At 37.7% G+C, this 17,422-nt stretch overlaps 1 protein-coding gene across 1 annotated transcript in view; it reads right to left on the minus strand.

Moving 5' to 3' along the window:
• Positions 1–17,422, minus strand: part of Phex (phosphate regulating endopeptidase homolog X-linked) — a 238,258-nt gene that overhangs the window by 145,651 nt on the left and 75,185 nt on the right. Inside the window, exons 10-11 of the mRNA XM_021152917.1 lie at positions 16,437–16,530; positions 13,735–13,863 (exon numbers count right to left, since the gene is read on the minus strand). Coding sequence (XP_021008576.1) covers positions 13,735–13,863; positions 16,437–16,530 — 223 coding nt within the window. The remainder of the gene's footprint in view (positions 1–13,734; positions 13,864–16,436; positions 16,531–17,422) is intronic.

Here is a 17,422-nt window from a genome sequence, read left to right on the forward strand (position 1 = left end):
GATATGAACTAACCAGTACCCCCAGAGCTGTGTCTCTAGTTGCATATGTAGCAGAGAATGGCCTAGTCGGCCATCAATGGGAGGAGAAGCCCTTAGCATTGAGAAAATCATATGCTCCACCCAATACAGGGGAATGCCAGGGCCAGGAAGCAGGAGTGGGTGGGTTGGGAAGCAGAACAGGGGGAGGTATAGGGGGCTTTGGGGATAGCATTTGAAATGTAAATGAAGAAAATATCCAATAAAATAAAATAAAATAAGAAAGTTGCACATGTATCTATATCCATTTTATTCTTCCATCGTGAGCTTAAAAAAAAAAAAATGAGACTCTCCTATCATCTCCTTCACACTCTCACTTCTTACCTTTTCTCCCCACATCCTTTCATATAAGTTGGTAATGATGGTAATACTGATTCATTTAAATAAATGCCAATGGTGTTTTACAGTCAGGAGATTCAGTTCATCCCATGATTGATTATAGTTTACTTCCAGTCTTTGCTTCTGGCTATAAAGAAATCCTACAAAACCAGTTCAGATCCTTAGTCATATCCATGAATCTCATCTTGATTTTCGATCCCTTTTTGGAGTTCCTTCCAGGCTTATAGTCAGTATAATATGAATATATATGATGTATTATTTTGTTTCTATTTATATTTATTTAGTCTCCCTAACAAGACCTAGGAAAGTTGAGAACAAGAACCATGACATAGACCAAATAAGACTATAGATATATGTAAGAAAACCAACAGGTATCCTGAAATTTCTATTTTCAGTAACTTTTATGGGTTTATATATCATATGTGATTTTTACATGATTTTCTATCTCATGTTCATACTTAATACTGACTGACATGGCGCAGATGCCTAGTAAAGACAAGTTCATGACCTCATGCAAGAAATAGAAGGCATACAAACAGGGAAGGAAGAAATAAAACCATCCCTGTTTATAGATTATATGACCCTGTATACAGAAAAAAACCTCAAACTCCATCAAATGACTCATAAAATGATAAATTCCATAATGTTACAAGATACAAAAATCAATGCATAAAACAACTAGCATAATATGTCCTAATAAAACTGATAAGAAGGAAACTGTAAAGGCAAATCCATTGACAATAACTAAGAATTACAATATATGGGACTAGATTAGCAAAGGAAGTAAAATACATCTACAATGAAAAGTATAGTTCTGTGTTTAAGGAAAGAAGAGAACCCAGACATTGGAAGGACCTCCCATTTCCATGAGAGGTATAATTAATATTGCTAAAATGTCCATGATACTCAAAATGATTTGTAAACTCAAAATAATTTCTGGGTAAATACTATTTTTTTACAGAACTAGCAAAAGCCATCCTGAAATTGATACAGAGACAAAGAAGACCCCAAACATCCCAAACAATCTTGAGAAAAAAGAGCAAAGCTAAAGGCATCACAATATCTAATTTTGAGACATACAACAAACACATAAGCAAAGCAGCATGGTATTGGCATGAGAACAGGCACACAAGCCAAAGGAACAGAACAGGAATGCCAGAAATAAACCCATGCATCTAAAGCCAGCTGATTCCCAACAAAAGGCCAAAACATACATTTCCCTCTTCAATAAAATGGTACTGAGAAGACTAGATATTCGTGTGTGTGTGTGTGTGTGTGTGTGTGTGTGTGTGTTGAACTAGATCCCTGTCTCCCACTTTGTACAATGAAGGAAGGAGAATAGATCCAAGAAACTACTAGAAAGAAACAGAGTAAACAGTTCCAAACATTGGAGTAGATCATGAAATTTTTTTCAATTTGATCCTCAAAGGACGGAAAACAAAAGCAAAAATACAGAATTGGAATCCATCAAACTAGAAATCCTCTGTTCCACTAAAGGAATGAAATGAAGAACCAACCTAGTAAATAGAGAAAATATCTGTGAGCTAATCATCTGCTTAAGTATTAATATCCGCCGGGCGTGGTGGCGCACGCCTTTAATCCCAGCACTTGGGAGGCAGAGGCAGGCGGATTTCTGAGTTCAAGGCCAGCCTGGTCTACAAAGTGAGTTCCAGGACAGACAGGGCTATACAGAGAAACCCTGTCTCGAAAAAACAAAAATAAATAAATAAATAAATAAATAAATAAATAAATAAATAAGTATTAATATCCTAACCATATAAAGTACAAAAGAAAAACCAGAAAAAAGAAACCCCAAGGAATCCAGTTTTAAAATGGGCAAATGATCTGAATAGAAATGTCTCAAAAGAAGAAATACAAATGACCAAGCAAACTATGAAAGAAAATGCTCAGTGTTATTAGCCATTGGGGAAGTGGAGGTCACAGTCGGTGCCATCTCACTCCAGGTACAATGGCTATTGTTTTTAAACAGCAAATGTTAGTGATGAAATAGGATGCTACATGTGGACACTAAAAGTAATAATAAGTCAACCTGAAAGTCAAAGAGTAATTACTAGAGGCTGGAGCATGGAGGGACTAGCACATAAGAAGCTAGATTTGATGGCTGTGGCTTCTGTACATATACTAAACCATCATACTGAGTAATCTTGTTAAAAATGAAAAAAAATGCTTCTAGTAGATACTTAATAAGGAACTGAAATTGAATCAAACGTTTTTCATGTATGCAAATCTATAATAATCATCCAATATAAGAGAAAATATCAAGCTCTCCTACAGATAGTATGTGACTTTCCAAATATAACCGAGATTTAATAATAAGAAACTTTAAAAGACAGAGAAGTACAAGGCATTGCTTTTTCTATAAAGTCATTGTTTTAAACAGACCTATTCAAAATGAGTGATTCAAAACGGAATCCATCTACAGAATCCATGGAAGAGCTCTTCTATGGAAGAGCAGGTAACTTAGTAAGTTAGCCAAGTCTACTTTTAAATTGGTGATATCAACATTACATATCTCTCTCCCTTTCTGTGTGTGTGTGTGTCCATCTATCTCTAGCTAGCTAGCTAACTCTAGCTCTAGCTCTAGCCCTATCCCTATCCCTATCCCTATCCCTATCCCTATCCCTATCCCTATCTCTATCTCTATCTCTATCTCTATCTCTATCTCTATCTCTATCTCTATCTCTATCTCTATCTCTATCTCTATCTCTATCTCTATCTCCATATATTATTGAAGTAGAACAGAGAATGATTCCTCTACATCAAACTACTTCAAACCACTTTATTAGTGAAAAGGAAGAATGGACATTATTATTAACGTTCATAGTTAACTAAAAAGGTAGAGGGCATATTCTGAGGAAAGGGCAACTGTCATCTTACTAGAAAGGCAAACATTAAATGAATTCATAAATATGACATACTAATTGATTCATTAGGCTATAAATATTTATACAAATGAGTTTGAATTGGCTTCTGATAAAAAATATAATAATGTCATTGAAATAAGTAAAAACTGGACTTACAATGGAAGCAGAACAAGTGGCTAAGCCAAAAAAATCTAAGCATAGAAACTGCTGGGGTTTCTGGCAGCCAAGTGAGCTAATAAATCCTATCACACTGTCAGGACTAGCAAACTTGCATAGCCATTAAACATGTTGGAAAAAGAAAAAAAATAATATCCCATTATTTGGGTCCAAGTAATGCTATAAAGCATGTTAGTCTGGTGGCATAAGAGTTTAGCATGTCTTTTCATGCTAAAAGTCACACAGCTGTAGGACAGAACTAGGAACAAGAAGAATGTCCTTTTCATTGAATATGAATATACAAGCGCTTTCCTATATTATAGTTTATCATGTCCTGTTTGCCACTTTGCCACTCTCAGAGGGAATGGATCAGAAACTAGAATAATATTTATAAGTTAACTGTGTCATCCTAATGGCTCAGCTCTTGACCTTAGCTATGATAACTACACCCTTTCTCCCAGCAAGTAACTGTGTTTGGTTATTCCCCGTATTCACATCTGATTAAGGCACAAATACTTTCTTGCAGTAACTGAATCTCCAGTCCCAGGCATTTGCACTGCAGAGTTATGATCCAATTTGCCTGCCCAGATGGTGACCAATAAAATGTGGCAAGAGCAACACTGTCCCATGCTATCCCAAGTTGTAGACAACAAATGTGAAAAGTGGGCCAAATGTGTCACAATCATGGCAGGACACTCAAGGCCAAAGCCAAGAATAAATGTCCACACTTATTTCAAAAGAATTCCCAATGAGCTATCTAAATTACTTCTTTTGCTGGATGTCATTTTTACCAAAGATTGCATAAGTGAGTTGTCAACACTGGGGTCTGAGAATATTTACTGCAACAAGATTCAGCCCATAGAGAGTTGTGAAACCTGGATCTGTTATAAAAATTATATTTGGCTCCTTGAGTAGTTTCTTGAGATTCTGCTATGAGCCAAACTAATGTTAAATGATAGGGCATCTTCTGGGATGTGGCCAGGCCAATGGTATTAAAAAGATCTTTATTGAAGGGATGGAAAGATGGCCTGGCAGTTAAGAGTACGTGCAGCTCTTGCAAAGGATCACAGTTTGGTTCCCAGTACCTACTAGCAAACATTCATAACTCCAGCTTTAGAGGATTTTACACCCTTTCCTGGCCCCCAAAGTCTTTTCTTAAAAAAAGAAACAGGGTTTTACTCCAACTGAAACCTCTTAAGCAGGAATCAATGGAGGCCTAGTAATGACAAAAGTCCCTGTATTTCTCTCACTCTAAGATAGATTAGAAAGAGGCGATGTGCATGCAGAAGATGCCACAGCCTATATTAAAATTTTCATATTATAAACTCTACCTTTCCTGTTAATGGTAGGCATGACCCACAGAAGAAACATGTGCTAACATTGACTGGCTGCTTACTGTGCATGATGGATTGTACTGCCTCAACTATAAGGATTATATCATTTAATCCTCACCCCCAAACCAAAAAGGCACGTACTATTTTATCTCTATCTGTGATAATCTGAAATTGCAGCTTTAGTTTTACATCCTGACCAAAAAATAGGGGGAAAGAGGAAGGGTTGACAGTGGCTCTGGGGTTATCATGGTGATGAAGACATGACAACAGACTATGGAGAAGCTGGTCACATTTATCACAGTCAGGAAACAGAACAATGAAGGTTTCTTTATATTCAGCCAGGGGTCCCAGTCCATTGAATGATGCTGTCCATACTTGAGTCTTTCCTCCTCAGCTAAATCTATATTCTCTCAGTGGGGTGTTTCTAGAGTGATTCTAAATCTAGTCAAGATGACAATGAAGATTGAGCATCACAGCCTTTATGTCAGTTCTGAGCCTGAACGTCGGGAGACCTCACGTGCTTCTGCTTGCTCACTTGCACCTCTGCCATCATCATGGGCACATGCCCAGGCTAGACAGATGATAGAAGGAAGACACATGGAGTAGGGCCTAGTTGTCCCAGTCACTTCAGCCAAAACTAATCTTGATGGGCCAACCCCCAGACATTTGAGCATGCCTAGCCAAAATCAGCAGATCTGTAGAGGGGACCATCACGGACTCCAGATGCACCACAAGTAATTGCTTTTTGCTAAATGCCAGTTTGATTCTGTGAGTAATTGTTACACTGCATTCTTCTAGCAACAGATACTCGTGGACAATTTATAAATATGAAAATAGGTTCAAAGAGGTTAACTAATTTTCCCAACTTGGTAAAAGTAGATACTGATTTTGAGATACCAGTGCAGCAAAGTTAATATTCTAAAACCCAAATCATTTCATTTTCTCTACTTCAGACAGGTCTTCAGCAGAGTTTCTCTAAACACTGACCCTGTTGCTAGCTGGTACTATTTGCTAGATGGACTAAGTAAGGACACTTGGTTGACAGAGTATTTATTCTGTGCATAATCTGTGTGCAAAGGAATCTTTTTTCTGCATAATGATCTTCCTGAGAACATCTCGCATGAGCACTGCATATGTAGGGAACAAAGAACCACTAAGTATAAGGGCAGTGCTTTAATGCATGACACTGACTTTCAGGTGACTTCTGCCATCAGCATTAGAGTTACATCTCATTTACTCAACCACTGAGAGAAATGGTGAACAAGGGAATTAAAGAACTTAAAGAATATTAATGGGAGCACATCAATTCAATTATCTTGGCTCACTGATGAGGTGAGCTCCTAGTATATGGAGGTTTCAAGTTCAAAGTTACCACCTCAATTGGACCCATGTGGATATTTAAGTCTTTAACACCAGCTGAATCAGTATGAGGTAGGAGGAGAATTCCATTCTTAGGCTAAGAATTATACCAGAACTGTTCAAAAAGAGAGTAGCTCAAACAAATAGAAGACACTATAGTCATCTGTATGTAGGTCATCTATGGCTTTACTAGTTGGAAGGGTGGGGTGGAAACTTCTAGAGTACAAGAACTGAACTGTTCTAAGCAATGAATAAAACTCATATTCTTCACCTAATCATCTAAATATGAAGTATAATGAGTCTATTTAGCTTCCATTTGAGAACTGACAAAGAGCCTCCCTTTGACCAAACTTATAGTCAGTCTCCTATGAGCCCTTTTTTCAGTTGAATCTTAACACTGCCCTCCTCCCTAGCCCCCACCCCCATCCTATGCTTACCAGACCTGCCTTGCCAACTTTGATCAAAACTTCTGCTTAACAGAGTTAAAAGGAATTTTCAGTATTCAAAGTCTCATCACTCCCAGTATCAGATCTCCCAGTGCTTAATATCTGGCTACCTTGGCCTACCTATGGCAAGAATAAGTTCAGTTAAGATTTTCCTTCTCTCCATGTTCCTTCTCTTAGGACTTTGCCATCTAATGGCTTACTGGCTGTAAACCTCTTGGTTTCTTTGCTAACAGGCATGGTTGAGTGTCAGCTCCTTTTTTTCTTTTGCAAGAGAGATGATACCTATTGCAGTAGTTCTAAACAAAGCCTGGTGTTGTTGTGGGACTGCAGAGATTAATTTAGCAGTTAAGAGTGCTTATTGCTCTTGTGGAAGACCCAGCTTTGGTTCCTAGCACATGCATGGTGGCTCATAACTGCCTGAAACTCCGATCTCAAGGGAACTAATACCCTCTCTTCTAGCCCCAACAGGCTCCCCTACACATGTGATACACAAACTCAAACAGACTCACACACATACAGATAAACAAAAATACATTTTTAAAAAGGTAAATAAAGAAGCCCTTATTAGTCTAACAAGCAACAAAAACTGTTATGTTATTGTTTTCCTTTGATGGGATCTATTGTGTGATTAAAAGCAGAAAACATGAGCAGACAGCAAAAAATACCACCTGGTGGATCTGAGATGCATGAGTGAAGTGAGGGTGTTTGAGTACCTAGTGTGTATAAAGAAATACAAGATATGAAGGAAGAGTAAAACAAGACAAACACATAAACAAACAAATTCAGCTTAGCCAAAATGTCCAGATGGGAATTCTGACTTTTCTAGAATTTTCTAGAAACTAGAAAAAATTCTTTTAAAAATTCATCACAATAAACATATTATTCTTTAATATGTATGTCCACATTTATGCTTAGTAACTATGGAATGCAAGTAATAATTTTTTTAAAGTTTTGAAAAGTATAGTCTTAGTTCACTATTCCAAATATTAGAAATCATTCATTAGAATTGTATATGTAGAAAATACTGTAAATTGAGTTTGGTATGCAGACTAAACCAAAGACATGCCTACAGTGTTGTTTTACATCGAAGCTCTGATGGTCCTCTTGTTTCTTATTGTTTGCCTCTTTCTTTGGAGAAACATATGAATACAAAAATGGAATTCAACAAGTTGGATTTCAATTAGGTTTCACCGCCTTTTTCTTTAAAATGTTGAAATGCTAGAAACAAAACGTCTTCTGTTTTCAGCCTCTAAAAATCTAAGAAAAGGAAAATGGGTGCCTTTTGCTTTTGTATCTTATTGTTGTTAGAGTGTGCTTCCAACAAGTTTGAATTAGTTGAATTAAATTGAATTTTAAAAGCCATTGTGAAGTCTCTGAGTACCCCACTCTAGAAATTGATGCTGACGCAGGTGTCTTTCAGGGAAAAGCTAGACAATACATTCTAGTCTGGCTTTTATGTGGCCCTCAAACGTCTGCGTGCCAAAGGCTTGCCCTCAAGATGGTGCTATCCCAACATGGTAGAGCCTTTGTATAGGACTTAGGAGATATTTAACTCATCAGATCCCTGCACCTTCCTCTTCCTACCCCCTGTCTATAAGGTAAGGGCTGTGTTATACAACATGCATCTTCAATGAGAGGCTGTATTGTCACAGGTCAAAAAGCAATAGGGCCACCTGATCACAGACTGGAAGCACCACAACTATGTGGGTTTTGTGTGTGTGTGTGTGTGTGTGTGTGTGTGTGTGTGTGTGTGTGTGTGTGACATTTGTCTTATGTAAGCTAATTATTTCCAAAGTTAATTATAGTTAACAGAAAACTAATTCACAATAGAACATGGGCTTATGCCTGATTAACTGGATTTAGACCTAACCTACACAATTTTCATGATGTTGGGGGAATTTATGTATACACTCCAAGCCTCAGCTTTGTCCATCTGGAAAGTGGAAACACTAATAGTAATCACAAGATCGATGATAAATGGCTCCACATCTGGAATGTGCTTAGAAGAGTACTGGACATACAGTTAAACCCCAGTTAATGTTGCTACCATAATCTTCATCACTAGATTTAATTATACCATGACTATTGCACCAGATATCATGACAATCATTTCTATTCCTTACTTTCCTAGGACTCTTCATGTGACCTCTATGAACATTAATCTAAGGCATTTCCCTGTGCATTTAAGGTAGCAGTTATGGACTGGAGAGATGGCTAAGTGATCAAAGTGCCAACTGTGCAAGAATAAGGACCCAAGTTCACATTCCCAAAGCTGCTAGTGTCTGTCTGTGTTTAAACTGCCAGCACTAGGTAGGTGTGGCTTGCCAGGCAGGGAGTTTTACCAAACTGGTGAGGCTCTAGGTACACTGAGGGACCCTTTCTCAGAAAAGTAAAACAGAACACTAAAAAGGAAAATACCTGATGTCAACCTCCCCTCTGCTGGCACGTTGAAACAACAAACCTTTACATTGGATTAGGGTACTAAAATTAAATTACTTTCACCTACTTCTGTTATGCTAAATTTTTATTGAACTCTGATCTTAAGGCTTGCACAGACAGAGCTTTCCCCACTGAACCATCTTACCAGACTATTACTATTTTTTAAGAATTAGTTATTTATTATATGTAAGTACACTGTAACTGTCTTCAGATACACCAGAAGAGGGTGTCAGATCTCATTATGGATGGTTGTGAGCCACCATGTGGTTGCTAGGATTTGAACTCAGAACCTTCAGAAGAGCAGTCAGTGCTCCTACCCACTGAGCTGTCTCACCAACCTCCAACCTATAACTTTCAAAAAACATAATCCCCAAGAAATTTAAACCTATACACAGGGCTTATATCCTTGCTCTGTCCTATAGTGTTACATCAAACCACAAAGACAACAAAGATCAAAAGAGGTCTCCCATATCCTTTCCGTCACTCCACTGGCCAGTCCATTAGGTACCATACAAGCAAGACTTGCAGCTAACATGTCTGTCCCGTTCTCTGAATGGCAGAAGATTTGTTCTCCCCCACCCCCCGCCCCTTTAGGTGGCTCTGTGTTGAAAGACTCTCTTTTTCTATATCCTGTTTTTCTCATTGCTAATTAAATTGGCTAAAATCCAATAATTGTGTGAATGAAGGAATAAGGGCTGCGGTCAGTATGCCTGCATTTACCCAGGTATACTTGCACTTAGAAAACCATAAAGAAACAGTAGTGTGTAATTACACACACACACACACACACACAGAGAGAGAGAGAGAGAGAGAGAGTGAGAGAGAGAGAGAGTGAGAGAGAGACTCATGAAAAAGAAGGCAGTCCTAGTAGATCAGTGGATTGGGAGAGGCATAGAGCTAAGGCAGCAGACAGGGATAAGAAAGAAGTCACTTTCCCTCTAGAAAAGAAACTTTGAAATGTATCATTTGCTCCCTCTCAGCTACAATAGATAACAGGAATGTCAAGGGATATCAACCACAGGCCATTAGGCCAACCCTGTTGTGAAGATAGTCAAGAAACATAAAAAAAAAAAAAAAAAAAAAAAAAAAAAAGAATCTGTCAGAAAAAAAAAAACTATTTTAAGGACAAATTCAATAATTTAGGGAGTGGGGCAGGATACAAAACCAGAGGCCCTCGCCCAGGATTTGACACAATCTCAATCATTTAGATTTTCAGAGATTGAAACCTGAAGCATTGCTCACACTGTTACCATTTGAGTAAACAAAGTATCATTGTCGAGACAACTGACCTGGCCTGACCTGACCTGCTCCAGTGACTCACCAGGGCTTCTGTTTCAGGTGATAATTATTTTCTAGTGAGTGAAGTGAGGGACTTGCTACTCAAAGTGTGGTAGCTGGCACAGCAACAGGATAAAATGGGAACTTGCTGGAAATTGGGGCCCTAGACTGGACCAAATTAAAGGGAATCTTTGTTAAAATGCAGTGGGTTTACTACCATCTTGCAATGGATTCTGCTTTGTAACAAGGCCATGCAATATGCGCATGCAGAAAGATTTTAGTAGTACCTGAGGTTTTTAACCTTCTGATGATGGTCATTTGTTTAACAGAGTCCCCTTGGTAAATAAGCCATCACAGTCTCTCAGTACAAATTAGACTTTCTGGAATTTGCCCCAGTGTGGCCTTTCCTTTTCTCTGGACTGTTCTTAATAATCCATATTTTTTTTAAAACAAGTACATCAGTGGCTCTTGGGTGGAATCCCTGAAATGAGGCTAGAAAAAGCCAGCTTTGTTTTCTTTTACAAGTTTCCAACATAACTATCCCCTGAGGCAAATAATTTGGGCATAGGGGAAGCAAATAATTTAAGGTAAAAAAAAAAGTAGTCATACCCTGAGACTTGAAAAGAGGGCACATGCACCAAAACTGAGGAAAATAAATTCCCTACTTTTCAGATTAGTTCAAATATGTGTACCTCTCCCAGTACATACTCTTTTTAGTCATTCATTGTATTTCTATCCTCTTGAGGTTTTAGTGATACCCCTGTGATTATTTAATAAGGTTTCCATGTATTTACTCTGGCCAAAGCGCAAACAAAAACTTTGAAGACTACTGAGCATTTTAAAAACAAGAATTCATTTCTCGGTGGTCCTATTTAGAATAGGCCTGTTTATTTTAAAAATATGTTCTCAAACTTGACAGAAATTCTTCAAAGATAGTAAAAAAACAAATTAACAAAAGATAATGTATTTAGATTAGTGATATTTAAGAATAAATTCCAGTATATGACACAGAATACCCACCATCTGATACTATTATCACTATATGACACCAACCATTTGAACTACCATGACTTAACAGACTCTGTGTCTTTACCCTCAAACTCAATGGTTATTAACTACCTGTGTCCGATATGCTTATATGTCTACATCTGATTGATAAGGCAGTACTCTAATACTGAATCACACATGGATATTTTGCTTATTGGCATTGGTAAAATGTAATTTAGACAAAGAAAATTCACATAAAAGTGGCTAACTAAAATGTATAACTCAAAAGTGCACTCCCAATAGCAAAAGTAGCAAAAATAATGGCCTAACTAAATATGAACAAAAGGCCTGACTAGACATTTTCCAAAGACATTCAAATAGCATGAAAATGCATTGCTTATAACTAGTCAGGAAAATAAAAACCAAAACCACAATGAAATATTACTTCATGTCTGTTAAGGTAATGACTATGAAAGTCAAAAGAGGCAAGTGCATAAATAAACAAAGAAACCTTATAGAGTGAAATATGAATTGGCTCTGCCATCAAGTTGAAACAGTTTAGAAGATCCTCCAAAAGACTACCATAACAACCTAGCCATCCTATTACTGGCTAGATTGCCAAAGGAAATAAAGCAAAGTCCTCAAGAGACAGCTGGATCTCATGTTCATTGCAGCATTTTTCCTAATAACCAAGATATGGAATTACCTAAAGTATGATGCATGTCTGTGTATTTCTTAGCCATGAAGCAAGGGAATCTTATCTTTTCCAATAACATAGATAAACTTGGAGGGCATAATGCTAAGTGAAATAAGCCAGACACAAAAGGAAAAATAAGATCTATATGTGGAATTCCTCCCCCTACCACCTGCAAAATTTTGGAACTCCAAGATACAGAGAATATAAACAGAAGTTGTCAGTGACATAGTGTGGGATTGGGTGATGTTGGTCAAATGGTACAGCCTTTCATATAAGGATGTATAAGTTCCAATGATCTTATGCACTGCATGGTGACTTTAGTTACAATAATATATAATGTGTTATATGCTTCAAATTTGTGAAAGTACATATTAAGTGTCCATATGTTGTATACTAATTTCCTTCCATTAAGATATAAGAAGTTCATTTAAAAAAAAAAAAAAAGGTGAGACTTATAAGACTGGAAAATTTAAAGGGATGCTCCTTAGGACTCAAAAGTAAACAACTCAGAAACCTGGAGAGATTTTTCAAACTGACTAGATACACGAGGCCCCCTCCCTAAGCTTACATAGGAAAGACTTCTAAGGAGACAAGAAGCCAGGCCAGCTGCTTGAAAAAGAGAAAACAGCCAGGCTGTATGGAAGGGGCACAGGCCAGCTGACTGCCCCAAAGATACTCTAACCTGTTGAGCTGCAGGCATCTCATGCAGGAACTCCAGGGTTCTAGTCTTTGTGACTTTCAGCCACCCCTGCTCCTCTCCCATAACCTTATAGGTAACCCCAGTGAAACTCACTGGTTCGCTAAGCTGGACTTTGGTGGGGTCATTGCTTTTGCCAATTTCCTATCTGGAATGAGTAGACATTTGTTCCTGGCTCCCCAGAAATAGTGTCACACAATACTATCCCACAGACAAACACAAAATGATGATCAATGTGCTGATTTTGTTGTGGTAATCCCTTTACAGTGTGTATCAAATCATTACATTGTATACCTTGAATATATACAAATTTTGTATGTCAAATGAGCCTCAGTAATGCTGAAAGATACATATATATTCATGTGTGTGCATATATATATATGTATATATATATTTCCTTCAAAGCACTTGAAACAGATGGAGAAAAACATGTAACCATAGTGACAAATATCTTTAAATTCATGAAAGTACCCAAGGAGCTAAAGGGATCTGCAACCCTATAGGTGCAACAACATGATGAACTAACCAGAACCCCGGAGCTCTTGTCTCTAGCTGCATATGTATCGAAAGATGGCCTAGTNAGAGGCCCATTGGACACGCAAACTTTATATGCCCCAATATAGGGGAATGCCAGGGCCAAAAGAATGGGAATGGGTGGGTAGGGAAGTGGGGGGCGGTATGGGGGACTTTTGGGATAGCATTGGAAATGTAATTGAGGAAAATACCTAATAAAAAAATATAAAAAAATTCATGACCTTAAACTAGACCTTGACCTAGACTAAGATTTTACCTGCCTCTAAGCAGCCATACCAAATATCCTCAGTCACACTGGCCCACCCTTCTGGACAGCTATTGCATACATTCTCTGTCCTCAGACCTCCAATATATGTTCATCTCATCTCACATTTGATGAGTTTTATTCCTGTTTTCCTGGGAAAATGAGAAGAAATATAAGAGAATGCCTTTGAATCTATAACCCTGGAAGGGAGACTGCAGACTGTGGACCATCTTGTCTGTCAGATCTGCCTAGAAGACCACTCTTCTGGGTGTTTGCCTTTATCATCCAGGAGGCTCCACTTACCATTTCCTTCTTATCCTCCTGGAAGTGAACATTCACAAACATTTTCCCCACAACATATGGGAGTGCACTCTCGATAAAGTTGACACATTTGTCCCACTGAGGCAGCAGAGTTGTGGTCCCCTGGATTACCTGTGGAAAAAAAAGCAATACAATTTAAGCTTCGGATAAAACTTATTGCTGGGTTTAAAAAAAAAAAAAAGGAAGGCAAACCATCTAGAAAAATACTTCCCATCCCCCTCGCAGATAGATGTCAGACAGGAAAGGCCACAGTGAAATCAGATGGAGAAAATAAAACTCTTGATTTTCCCTGATTTCTAGCCACAACCAAGTGAATATGCTTTAATAGTGAAAAAACAATGCATTTCACCTTTAGTCCAATTTTCTCCATTAAGAAAAACATATGGGCAATGTCATAGCTTTTCTACAGCAAATGGAGCAAAGGTAAATGCTGTCCAAGGATTCAGATAGTACTTAGTACCTATTGAGGTCTGCAGTTCTACCAGGAAAAGTTTGGAATTGTGGGCAATCAAAGTTCTTGTTAGCAGACTAGCAGACCATGGCTCACCATGAGCAACCTGGGTAACCCATTTACATAGTGTCATAGCAGAGGAAAATACAAATGTAAAGGCTTTTCCCATCTGTCCTGTTATGCCATTATAAGAAAACATTTACAAACAAGTAAGGGACTTCCAAAGCAGGATTTGAAAGTGCCAAGGTTTACTCTGGGGATGAAAGCAGAGAAATAAATGCCATGTAAGTTTTCTCTGGAGAATGGAGTGTACCGGCAGACTGTGAGGGACAGAGACCCTGAGAATTGTGGCCTGGAATACCCCATGCACAATTTTAGAGCAGGGTTGTTAGAGTGGGGCAAAAGGGATTAAAGCTTAAATTCGTTTCTCCTTCCTTTCCTTTCTGGGAACATGACCCTTCTCAGAGGTAAGGGATGAAGTTATTTTTAAAACCTCCAGAGAGAGAGAGGGAGGGATCCTACAACCTTCTTTGGCAATTCAATATTATATTTAGCACTTCATGTTCAAGAAACATCCCCTTATACCTAACCTCAAATTTTCACACACTACTTCTTACACCTCGCTCTCTCATTTTCTTCACAGTGAGGGTGGAAAGCAGCTGGGTACCATCTTTTATGTGATCCATAGGAGTTAAAAATACACACACAGCAAAAAGATCTACTTGTTTTGTATCTTAACTATTTGGTTTGACCTAAATATAAGTAATTGTTTCATGCATGCATGTCTAGCCTTTATAAGGTAACTTTATATTCCAATGACTGTAAAGGGTCAAAAGTTGCCCCCAAATAACTGCATCACTCTCCAAGTATAATAACCCACCATAAATTTCTGTATTTCCCAGTTTCTCTAATAACTAAAGCGGATGTTAAATAAAATAAGAGCTTATACGATTTAACATTCACTTTGATTTAAATAGATAGAAAAATAAAATACTTTTTAAAGCTACAAAATCCTTAAGTCCCCTAAGCCATGGCAGAATTAGTCATCAGCCTTGGAAATGCAGATGAAAGCAACATCTGTCTGTGTAAGTTAAGAGACAACAAAGGTGGGTGAGAAACAAAGATTCAAGGGCTAGGTAACTGGGGGGAAGAAAATGGATTCAGGCACTTAAAGAGGATATTATGGAAGGAAATTAAAACGGGTCTAGCAGAGTTAGGATAGAATCAAGATTAAATATCTAAATAAAGTTAAATATGCAACTCTAACACCAAATAAAAAATGAAGCTGATTCTCCTTCTCTCCTTCTCTCCCTCTCCCTCTCTCCCTCTCCCCCTCTCCCTCTCCCCCCCTCTCTCTCCCTCTCTCTCTCTCTCTCTCTCTCTCTATATATATATATATATATATATATATATATATATATAATCAGAACATGGAGAAATCTTAAAAACCATAGTTACAGTGAAATAGATCATCAGACTGCGTCCTTCCAGTCTAACTGAAATTGTGTACTCTTTGATGCACATTTCTCTTTCCCAGTCCTCCTTCCTCCAACTCCTAGTAACCATCTTCCTACTCTCTGTTTTTTACATCAATTATTTCATATTCCACATACGTAATGATATTAGGCAATGTTTATCATAATGCATAAAGTAATCATAGTTAATGATAATTGTGTGTTTCAATTTTGATAAAATAGGCCTTTGATGTTCTCAACACAGAAGTGATATGTTGCTGGAATGATGTATATGTTCATTATCTGACTGAATTTTTCTAGATTGCATTCGTAGATCAAAATATCACCCTAAACCCCACAAACACACATAATTATCACAAGTGTTTGCCAGTAAAAAGGCAAAGAAATTAAAATAAATTTGAACTACTTTGAAAGGGATATATCATTAAGAAACATCAAAACAATAATTTCAGTTAAAAGCACTGAAATAAACAGAAATATGCTGTTAAGGAGGGACATTTGAACAAGATTGGATGGCCCAAAGTATCACTCTAAATATTATTATACAGCCAGAATGGAGAGCTTGGGGTACATTTATAGTAAATAGGTATACCTGAGTAAAATGAACTAATGTGAATAAGTTTAAAGTAGAATTTAGGTTGCAAGCTCCCTACATCCCATCCATAAAGTTTTTTTTTTCCGGAAGTAGTTAACATTAGAACTTCCCCCAGCATGTAAAGTTGGCCCCTGATGAAACATTTCAATATTCAGCAACTTACCCTTGAGAATTCTAGCCATCTATATTGAAAGCGTCTGCTGAGGTTTGGAATTCTGGAATAAACCATTCTCCACACTAAATAGTTGGCAATGGTTCTGTTAAAAAGAAATGAATATTTATTATATTGTAGGTCATACCTGATTTCCTGAAAAACACCTTTGGAAAACTGTTGGCAAGGCTAATAAAAGGTCAATAAACACCAGTGAAATCAGCCTGAAGGTTCCAGCCCCTTCGCCAAACCTCCCATGTCTGGAAAAGGGAGTGCCTTCAAATAAGTGATGACTTTTCCCATTTATGTGTATTATTAGTCTTCAGAAACCAAAACCAAAATATTAATACCAACAGTCTAAATTTTTGCTTTGCTTCTATAACCTCTAAGTAATGTGAGCCCAAGAAAGTCACCTAAGTCTTCTTGATTATCTTTCCTTGTAGAACAACGAAGCTATTCCTCACTTCACAAGGTGATTGTGAGGTTAAAATAACAAAATAATTAAGAGAGTGAACTCCTAACTCTCTGTTGACCTCCACGCATATAAAGAATCTCACACAGTTCTGTAATGCTTAGATACATATTTTCAAAACTCTGTTCTATTTTAAGTGTTGCCTTTTTTTTTTCTATAAGGAAAAGAATCCCTGACCTCGGAAAGATGTATGGTCTGAGTTCATTTCTAACTCACCCATGATGATGCATTTTTAATGACCCATCCCCTCTTAGCTGTACCATTACCATGGTGATTAATGAAAGACATTCCTAAGATGGCTCCTGGGTCATGCAGAAAGACAAGTAGCAGTGTGACATGGTGATGCTACCAAACCTACCAAGAACATTTCACACGCTCATTTGCATGATCTCCTGCCACTGTAGATATTCTGCTATGAGCAAAATCTTGGTTTTGCACATGTTTGTTTGTTTTAATTTATATAGACATTCAGATTAGCATCTCAGGACCATTTTTGAGGCAGGTTCTTAGTATGTAGCCCAGGCTG

Source organism: Mus caroli, chromosome X (assembly GCF_900094665.2).
Source record: "Mus caroli chromosome X, CAROLI_EIJ_v1.1, whole genome shotgun sequence".
NCBI classification, from domain to species: Eukaryota; Metazoa; Chordata; class Mammalia; order Rodentia; family Muridae; genus Mus; species Mus caroli.